Source organism: Elephantulus edwardii, unplaced genomic scaffold (genome assembly GCF_000299155.1).
Source record: "Elephantulus edwardii isolate Elephantulus edwardi_28Jun2011 unplaced genomic scaffold, EleEdw1.0 scaffold00138, whole genome shotgun sequence".
Lineage (NCBI taxonomy): Eukaryota > Metazoa > Chordata > Mammalia > Macroscelidea > Macroscelididae > Elephantulus > Elephantulus edwardii.
This window is the reverse complement of record NW_006399888.1, coordinates 1,234,698-1,244,418: the sequence shown is the minus strand read 5'-3', so window position 1 is coordinate 1,244,418 and position 9,721 is coordinate 1,234,698. Positions and strand designations below refer to the sequence as shown.

The following is a 9,721-nucleotide window of genomic DNA, read 5'->3' as shown; positions in this document are numbered from 1 at the left end:
TCCGGGAGAAGTCGCGGATCATCCAGGAGGTGGAAGAGAACCCGGACCTGCGCAAGGGCGAGATCGCGCGGCGCTTCAACATCCCGCCGTCCACGCTCAGCACGATCCTGAAGAACAAGCGCGCCATCCTGGCGTCGGAGCGCAAGTACGGTGTGGCCTCCACCTGCCGCAAGACCAACAAGCTGTCGCCCTACGACAAGCTCGAGGGGCTGCTCATTGCCTGGTTCCAGCAGATCCGCGCCGCCGGCCTGCCCGTCAAGGGCATCTTCCTCAAGGAGAAGGCGCTGCGCATAGCCGAGGAGTTGGGCATGGACGACTTCACCGCTTCCAATGGCTGGCTGGACCGCTTCCGCCGGCGCCACGGAGTGATGTCCTGCAGCGGCGTACCCCGCCCCCGGGCGCGCAGCTCTGCGCCCCGGCGCCCAGCAGCGCCCACCAGCCAGGCCCCGGTGCCCTCCGAGGGCAGTGGCGAGGGCACCGGCCTGCACGTTTGGGAGGAGCAGCAGCCGTCAGTTGTCGAGGGCTATGCCTCGCAGGACGTGTTCAGCGCCATCGAGACCAGCCTGTGGTACGACTTTCTGCCCGACCAGGCCGCTGGACTGTGCGGCAGCGATGGCCGGGAGCGGAGGGCCACCCAGCGCCTTAGTGTCCTGCTGTGCGCCAACGCGGATGGCAGTGAGAAGCTGCCCCCGCTGGTGGCGGGCAAGTCGGCCAAGCCTCGTGCGGGCCAGGGTGGCCTGCCCTGCGACTACACTGCCAACTCTAAGGGTGGTGTCACCAGCCAGGTGCTGGCCAAGTACCTGAAGGCCTTGGACGCCCGCATGGCCACTGAGTCTCGCCGTGTCTTGCTACTGGCCGGCCGCGTAGCCGCGCAGTCCCTGGACACTTCAGGTCTGCGGCATGTGCAGCTGGCCTTCTTCCCCTCGGGCACTGTGCAGCCGCTGGAGCGGGGCGTGGTCCAACAGGTGAAGGGCCATTACCGCCAGGCCATGCTGCTCAAGGCCATGGCCGCGCTGGAGAGCCAGGACCCCTCTCAACTGCAGCTAGGCCTCATGGAGGCCTTACACTACGTGGCTGCAGCCTGGCAAGCCGTCCAACCTTCAGACATTGCCACATGCTTTCGCGAGGCGGGCTTTGGGGGTGACCCTGATGCCACCATCACTACTGCCCTCAAGAGCGAGGGGGAGGAAGAAGAGGAGGAGGAGGAGGAGGAGGAGGAAGAAGAAGAGGAGGAGGAGGAAGGCGGGGAAGAGGGGGAGGAAGGGGAAGGGGAAGGCCAGGAGGAAGGTGAGGAAGAGGAGGAGGGAGGGGAAGGTGAGGAGTTGGGGGAGGAAGAAGAGGTGGAGGAGGAGGGTGATGTTGAGGACAGTGATGAAGAGGAGGAGGAGGAGGAAGAGGAAGAAAGCTCCTCTGATGGCTTGGATGCCGAGGACTGGGCCCAGGGAATGGTGGAGGCAGGTGGCAGCTTTGGGGGCTACGGTGCCCAGGAGGAGATGCAGTGCCCTACATTTCATTTCCTGGAAGGTGAGGAAGACTCCGAGTCAGACAGTGAGGATGATGAGGACGAGGAGGATGAGGATGAAGATGAGGATGATGATGAGGTGCCCGTGCCCAGCTTTGGGGAGGCCATGGCTTACTTTGCCATGGTCAAGAGGTACCTGACGTCCTTCCCCATCGATGACCGGGTACAGAGCCACATCCTCCACTTGGAACATGATCTGGTCCACGTGACCAAGAAGAATCATGCCAGGCAGGTGGGAGTGTGGGGTTTTGGGCATCAGAGCTGAGCCATCAGGTGTAGCCGTACCCCCAATCCAGATGTGGCAGTGTGCACTGAGAGAGCAGCTGCTATAGATGCAGACAGGTTGGAGAGCCCCAAATCCTTTAGTCTCGCTTCCCCAACCCGATCACTTGGGTAGGACCCAAGGTGAGCTGTCAGTCTCACTGCCTGTTCGCTGCCTCTTTGTCAGAATCTTCCCTCTCCTCTGCCCCTGGGCCTGGGGGACCAGGTGAAGTGGGCAGGGAGCTGTCCGGTGCTACCACACCATGCCATCAGCGGACTAGACCAGAGCGGCCAGGGAGAGGCCCTGCCAGCTCCAGGCCAGAGAGTGCCTGTCCCCTCTGCCATCCACACCAGGTCCTTGGCGGGAGGGGACCCCCCCAAAGCCATTCTGGGAAGGGCTCCCAGAGCAAAGTCCAGCCTGGGCCCCCCCACTGCAAGGCTGGTTGTCCTGCTCCAACCCTGGGGCCACCTTGAGAAGCACACTTCTAACTCACTGCAGGCTCCCAAGCCTGCTTCTATCTGCTTTCCCTCCTCCCTAATCCTCTTTCCTGGCTCAATCCACTTTTTAGCCTCTGGTTTCCTTTCCAGATTGGAGAGTCCCAAGAGGCCCTTCAAGGGAGTGATAATGGGTACTTCCCAAGTGGGCAGCTGCAGGCCCCATATCTCACCCGTTTCTGGCAGGGTCCTATCCTGAGCAGAGTGGCCTGCGACGGGGCCCAGAGTCTGGCCTTCACTTGCTCCTTTCCCAGTTTGATTTCAATAAATCTGTTCACCCCGCTTTTGTGGGGGTGAACATTTTGACAGCCAAGGGTGCATCCTTCATGGTCTGGGCTTGCGTCTGTGTTGGGGGTTGGGGGCATGACCTTTCCTGGTTCCCTCTAGCGCCCGCTGTGGTGAGATGTTGGAAGACAATTCCTAGATCCTGGCCAGGGCAAGAGGCAGGGTGAGCTCACAAAACCACCTCTAAATATTTAGGGCGCTGAGGTTGGTTTTCACCATGTTGGTCAGGTCACACTTGGCAGTGACCAGATGGAAGGCAAGGTATTAACAGTCCTTGTTGATTTAAATCAAACTGTGAACTGGAGTCTAGAACCACCAGATGACCCTCACAGGAGGAAATCAGGACAGAAAAGGGGGTGCTCCAGCTGCTGGAGCTTGGAGCAGTGTTTGCCTTTAGAGCCTTAACAGGAAGCTTTTTTAGGCCTTCCTGTGATGGCATCTCCAAGTCTGCTGGCCATCCTTGGGAACAGTGACAGGAGGAAAGTGAAAATGCTGGCCTGTGACATTGCAGGGGATAGCCTCCACCCCAAGAGACTCACACTGAGCTGATAACTCCCTGTGTGATGGCGTTGAGGCCTGGTCAGTCCCAAGGAGAAGACTGACTTCTCTGCTAACCTGACCCGTCTGCTGTCCACCTCTGCCTCTGAGACCCAGCTCCTCCCATCTTTTAAAGTCCAGTGATTCCAACTACTAGAGGGCCTGGTCAGAACAGGAAGCTGGGCCCCAAACCGGTTTTCCCACCTCAACTAGGGCTGGCACATTGTGCCCCCCCCCCCCCCCCCAGTCTCCTCTCCCTACCCTGGAATGTGAAAGGGAGGAAGGGAAGGGATATCTAGGTCATCTTTTGTCCCTTGCCAGCCCTGAATGTGTTCCCTTTTAGAAAAGCATGTTACTATACAAGCAAGTTGGATGACCATCCCCTCTTCAGGCCCTTGAGGCTTCAAAACTACACAACTTGAAGAGCAACTGAGATTCCCTGAACTGTCACCAGCTATGAGGAAGCAGATGAAGGAGCCATAATGCAGCCCTAGCCCACCCCTCTGAGCAGCCCTGTGGTCAGTAGATGGGAGCAGGGGTCTACTCAAACCTAGGTGCATCCCTCAAATGCCGGCAAGTCAACACCATTTGTCTACTGCCAACAGCAATGTCTCCTTTGCTAGAACCAAAATGATCTCAATGATAATGCCAATTGAAGTTATAAGAACATTATCTGTGTGCCAAAGGAGACATTGAGCATTTTAGATGGATTCAGTCGCAGAGTCTTGTAAAGCAGATAAAACAGACATGGAGAGGTGCTATATTGGGCCCAAAGCCACACAGCTGAGCAAGTTTTCCCCACAAACTGGCCGTTGTGTTCTTTTGACACAGCTCTGTACCCTTTCTTCACCGAGAGGACCTTATTTCTAATATTCAGTTTAGTGTGATTTTGAAATGGAACTAATGGATCCCAGATAATTCCAAGAAGTTTCAAATGCAGGAAGAACGACCCTTAAGAGAATGATGAAGGATGTGGACTTCTGTACAAGGAGTTCCTGTAGTACCTCAACCCTTAGCACATTTCCATTCCCTACACAAATCCAAGTTCTCTGTAAAATGCTGAAAACTTTTCTAGTATATAAACCTCTTTTACTTCATTGGGACAAATAGGTGAAGAGCTCTCCCAGTGACACCCCAGGAACTAGCCTTCTCTCAGGAAGTCTGATGCATTAAATGATGTATTAAGAGATGCTGCTGGGAGGGAGGTGATGACAGTCGTATGGATTGCCTTTGGAGACCCAGCGGGAAGGCATTATCACACAGCCCGGATGGGCAACAGATTATAAACAGCAGACCCCAGGAAGAGCTTATAAACATCGGGATGTGAGACTGGTTGAGAGTCGAGAAGGGGTAGCTGAGCCCTAGCCAGCTCCGAGGTTCTCGGGGCCTTGTAGGTTCTGGCAGGTCGCAGAGTGGCCCAGTAGCTGCCCAGCTGGTGGCTTGAGCCCAGAGGTGGTGCTTTCGTGGGAAAGCGTGGAGGTTAAGAACCCTTAACCACCTTTGCAAGGCTGGGCCGTGCGAGGAAGCAGCCGCTGGAAAACTGCAACTCCCAGAAGCCCCTGCTCCCTGGTGAGTCGGGCGGTTGCTATGGTTTCATAAAACAATATGGCCGCGCCCAGCTGGGACTCCTGTCTCGGTGCCTGGGCTGACTGGGCGCTGGCAGCGACTGAAGAAGCAGCGCCCGGAGGGTCGTGAGGCTGAGGCTGGCCACTGCACAGCTGGAGCAGCCTGGCTTCGCCGGGGCGCCAATGGCGGGGAGTGTGGACGAGGAGACCCTGCACCAGTTGTACCTGTGGGTAGACAGCATCCCTCTGTCCCGGCCCAAGAGAAACCTTACCCGGGACTTCAGTGACGGAGGTGTGTGCGCCCCTGTGCATGTGCACGCTGTGTATGTCTTGTATGTACGTGTGTAAGGGGTCCGGGTGCATGCACGTCTCTTGTGCTTCGAGGGGGGAAGGAGATCCGATTGCCTTCTGGGACTTAAGTTGTAAAGGGGTGTGTGTGTGTGTTCGTGTGTTCTATGTACAGCTGTGGGAATTTGGACACATGCATTTAGGCATGTTCTATCTTGCATTCATCTGTGCATATGTGAACATATATGCCTCTGAGTGTGTGAGTCTGCAATTCCTTCCCAAGATTTTTATAATTAAAATATGTGGTGCTTGTATGCATTTGCACACCTATGTGTGCGCACACACAAGGCTGAATGTATGTTATATGTCTTGTGTGATATGTCTACACGTGTGTTCAGATGTGGTTGGCATGTTCTGTCCTATATACACATATGTGCATGTTTCTTTGTGATTGTATGTGTGTGTGACTGTCTTTTAGAATTTCAATGACGTGTATCTTCGTGTATAGTTGCTTAGAGAGGCTATGCATATTGTGGTGGGAATTGTCGTGACACAGTGGTTAAGTGTACAACCTACTAACCAAAAGGTCAGGAGTTCAAACTCACCAGTCACTCCTCTGGTGAAAGCTCTGCTTCTGTAAAGATTCCAGTCTTAGGAACTCTCTGAGACAGTTCCATTCTGTCCTGTCCAGTCCCTGTGGATCAGAATAGACTCAATGGCAATGGGTTTATGACCATGTGTGATGCTTCATGCTTGCATATGTGTGTAAGGGGACATGTGTGTGTCCATCTTGTGTCTGCATATCTGACCTGTGTGTCTATCTGCAGGAAGGTCCTGTCACGTGAGTCTTAGACTGGTTATGGAGTGTGTGGAGGGGGAAAGTGTGTGCAGGCATACATGTGTGTACATATCTGGGTGAATGTCCTGGTTGGACTCTCAGGATCCTAAGAGGCTCCTTTGAAGACTCATTCTCTGCTAGATGACCAGAAAACAGCTTCCCCAGACCTTGAGTTAATGAGGAAAGCATGCAGCCTCCCTGGGGTGTGCCTGACGCTCCACCTGTTCTCCCTGACCACTGGTTTTTTGTTTCCTACCCTCTCCTCCTCCTCTGTCTCCCTCCTTCCATCCCTGCTATCCTTCTGTTTTCCACATCTCCAACTTTCCACTTGACCCCTCAATACCGCCACGCCTGGCTTTCCTATTCTATCCGTCCTTCACCCCCTCTCCCTTCTCCATCATCACCACCCTCTCCTTACACCTTGTCTACCCAACCCTCACTCCCTCAGTCCTGGTTGCAGAAGTTGTCAAGTTTTACTTTCCCAAGATGGTAGAGATGCATAATTACGTCCCGGCCAACTCTTTCCACCAGAAGCTCAGCAACTGGGGACACCTGAATAGGTAGGTAGTGGAATGCCCAGATTCGGGTGATACTCTCCAGTCCCTACCTCCCTCCCCAAGAAGGGCTTCCCTAGCTCAGTGTCCTATGGCCTGGTCAGAGGTGGGGTGTCAGTGACAATTTGAGGAGGGCCAACACTGACAGAATCAGTGTGTTAACAAAATTGAGGTTAGGGAGCTCTGGTGGTCTAGTGGTAAGAAGCTGCACTGCAATCCCAGAGGTGTGTGGTTCAAATCCACCAGATGCTCTGCTGGAGAAGGAGGGACAATCTCCTCTTGTACCAGTGAGATCTGATTTGACGGTACATGCACAAAAAAATACGAATTTTTTTTCTTTTTCTTTTTTTTTTTTTCGAATTTTTTAAAAAAATCGAGATTGCCTTCCACTGGTGAGCAATACGGACCCTTGGGATGTTCAAGCAGGACAGCTAGGATAGATGTTCCTACGCTCTCCCAGGCAGCCCTTCCCTTCTTTACCCCAGGACTCAGTCCACTGTCTCCCATGTCTAACCCCCAGGAAAGTGCTGAATAAGCTGAACTTCTCAGTCCCGGAGGACGTGATGCGCAAGATCGCGCAGTGCGTGCCGGGCGTGGTGGAGCTGGTGCTCATCCCGCTGCGGCAGCGCTTGGAGGAGCGGCAGAAGCGCAGAAAGCAGGGCTTGGGCTCCTTACAGGTATCACCCCGACCCCTGTAGCAGGCCCCCTGTAGCAGGCCCCCTGTAGCAGGCCCCCTGTAGCAGGCCCCCTGTAGCAGGCCCCCTGTAGCAGGCCGTGGGCAGCACTGCCTTGGTGACAAGCGAGCCTGGCATGGGGAGCCACAGCGGGCAGAGGGCTCTTTGGGATTAGAGGACCATGAGCTCACAGTGGACCCCGGCTTTTCCCCCAGGAGCTGACTTCCCAGGATGGCAGCGGCTACATGGATGTGGGTAGGTAGCTTCCCTCTCCTCCTGTCCTTCCTTCTTCACTTTTGAAAGAGGTGAGAAAAGGAGGACAGCCTCGTTACTCCTCCACGTTCCTTGTCTCAGGTTTGTCCCAGAAGGCCCAAGGAGAAGGTGCCCCGGAGCCGCCGGGAGGAAAACCACTCAAGTAAGGGGCTGCTGGGACGTCTCAACCTCGCCAGGCCTGGTGGTCGTGTGGTGGTGTGGGAGGGTGCTGTGGCTGGGAGACGAAGGAAGGTGGGGAAGTGGAGAGAGGGCCAGTGGCCGAGGACACTCGAAGGGTGAGGGAGAGGCCGAGGGTCAGGCCTCCTCTGAGCTGCTTTCTACTTGACCCCGCCCCAGGGGGGGCCGACTGCCTGCCCCCCGGCCTCCTGGATATAGCCAAACACTGCAGGGTGACCCAAGCTTCGTCCTTCAGATCGCTGAAAAGGAGCAGGAGCTGTTGGCCACGCAGGAGACGGTGCAGGTGAGGGCGTGGGGATGGCAGGTAGGAGGGGTGGGAATGGGGCGGGGTCAGCAGAGGGGGACGGGCAGGGCAGCAAGGCTGATCTCTGATCTGAGCCCTCCGCCCAGGTCCTGCAGATGAAGGTGAGGCGCCTGGAGCACCTGCTCCAGCTCAAGAACGTGCGCATCGATGACCTTTCCCGGAGGCTCCAGCAAGCGCAGCGGAAGCAGCGGTGAGCGACAAATGGCCGAGTTCCAGCACCTGGGGACCCTGCGGAGCCCAAACACCGAGACTCACCCACCCACCAGCGGATGTCCGGCTGGGCGGGCAGAGCTAGCCCTTTGGACCAGCGTCTTGAGTGCAAGAGCCCCCTCCCTTGGGGTGGTGATGAGAAGAAGGGGGTGGCCGGATAGAAACCTCTGGAGCTGTGTGCCTGGACTGAGTCGCCTCCTTCCACTCAATCTGGGTCAGGAGAACAGACCACGTTCCGGAGGCAGGAGGCCATGGTCAGAGATCCAGCGTCCCCCACAAAGGAGTACCAGAGGACGTGCAGAACCGGGCTCTGGTCCTCCCGGTGCTGGGCCTGGGAAAGCAGCCCTCCGATTTGGGTCTCAGCCCCAGAAACTGCATCCCTGCTTGACTCTGAGGATGGCAGTGTCTCCATCCAACCTGGCTTCTTGAGCTCTCAGCCATGGGAGAAACAGCCCCTGTCGCTCACTCGGTAGCAGACTCCCTGCCAGAGACCACAGCAGCTGGAGAGGAAGAGTGGGGGCCCCAGGGGTGGGTAAGGGGTGGCTGTGCCTGTGCCCATCACCTGTGGGGACACCCTTGGCAGTATCGTGGGGTGTGGGGCTAAGCTCTCTATTAAAGGTGGTGGTTTACTTTCCTTTGGTGCCCTTTTCTCTCTGCTAGAATCCCTACGGGCTGTACCATCCTCTTCTTTTTATGCCCCCTACCGCGATCACTTGTTATGCATCAGAGAGCTGGACAATGACCAGGGAGGATAGAAGGAGAATTGATGCCTTTGAGCTGTGGTGCTGGAGAAGAGTATTGAGAATACCATGGACTGCTAGGAAAACAAACAGATTTGTCCTGGAAAGGGTTAAACCGGGTGGCTCCTTGGAGGCAAGGATTCTGAGGCTCCGTCTAACATACTTTGGACATGTTGTGAGGAGAGACTGGTCCTTGGAGAAGGACATCATGCTTGGGAGGGTGGAGGGACAGTGCAGGAGGGGAAGGCCCTCTATGAGGTGGATTGATTCAGTGTCTGGGATAATCGGGATGGGAGTGTCAGAGACAGTGCGATTGGCACAGGACAGAGCAGAGTTTAGGGCTGTTATACATAGGGTTGCTATGAGTCACAAGTGACTCGACGGCATATAACAACAACAACAACAACCCTCAGAGGAAGAGCCTTAGGAGTAACCTCAGGGTGAGCCTCACTTGTTGGGTAATTGGACACTGCCCCCTGCTGCCTATTGGTTGATGGTATCATTTGGGATCAAGCTTTGTGCATTCTGACACTTGACATCTAACCCACCCTCACAGTGACCTCCAACTCTGTCCAATCTCAATCCCAAAATGAAGGTTTCGCCATTTCTCCACTGTCCCCATACTCACCTTTAGTCTTGCTTAAGGACTGACCCCTGACTCGCCCTGTGTGTGATTTTCAGCCCTTCTGGTCGACTAGTCTATCCCAAGTTCTATGGACTGAGGTCAACTTTAACTTCCAACCTGACCAAAGGCACCATGGCCCTGGGGTGACCTTAGCTCTGATTGTTTACCGGCTACCAGTCATGTTGAACACCCATGAATCTTGAGACCCAGAAGTTCCTAGGCATACACCCAGGGGAAACCTAAGCTTTTGTGTTCAGGGAAACTGGAATGTTCATAGCAACAGTGTTTGTAATAACAAAAGAATGAAAAAGATCCTCTATTGTCTGTTACTTTGTAACACATTTCATGGCTTAAAGAACACTCTTTTATGATC

General features: G+C 55.2%; 2 protein-coding genes across 2 annotated transcripts; both read left to right on the top strand.

Moving 5' to 3' along the window:
* Positions 1–2: 2 nt before the first annotated feature.
* Positions 3–1,787, top strand: CENPB (centromere protein B, 80kDa; the record flags this gene model as incomplete). The annotated part of the gene is made up of 1 exon (XM_006894260.1): positions 3–1,787. A coding segment is annotated over one exon (1,785 nt), but the record flags the coding sequence as incomplete, so codon positions are not given.
* A 3,061-nt stretch (positions 1,788–4,848) lies between these two features.
* On the top strand, positions 4,849–7,967 carry SPEF1 (sperm flagellar 1). The gene is made up of 7 exons (XM_006894209.1): positions 4,849–4,957; positions 6,240–6,351; positions 6,866–7,022; positions 7,235–7,274; positions 7,374–7,434; positions 7,629–7,752; positions 7,860–7,967. Exons 1-7 carry the CDS (start codon positions 4,849–4,851, stop codon positions 7,965–7,967), a joined length of 711 nt encoding a protein of 236 aa, XP_006894271.1.
* Positions 7,968–9,721: the final 1,754 nt, after the last annotated feature.

Bases quoted from the DNA above. Each gene is read 5' to 3' on its own strand.
- SPEF1 (XM_006894209.1), top strand. From the start codon at position 4,849: ATGGCGGGGAGTGTGGACGAGGAGACCCTGCACCAGTTGTACCTGTGG. The intron at 4,958-6,239 runs GTGTGTGCGCCC...TCACTCCCTCAG, and splicing joins CCGGGACTTCAGTGACGGAG to TCCTGGTTGCAGAAGTTGTC. The intron at 7,753-7,859 runs GTGAGGGCGTGG...CCCTCCGCCCAG, and splicing joins CCACGCAGGAGACGGTGCAG to GTCCTGCAGATGAAGGTGAG.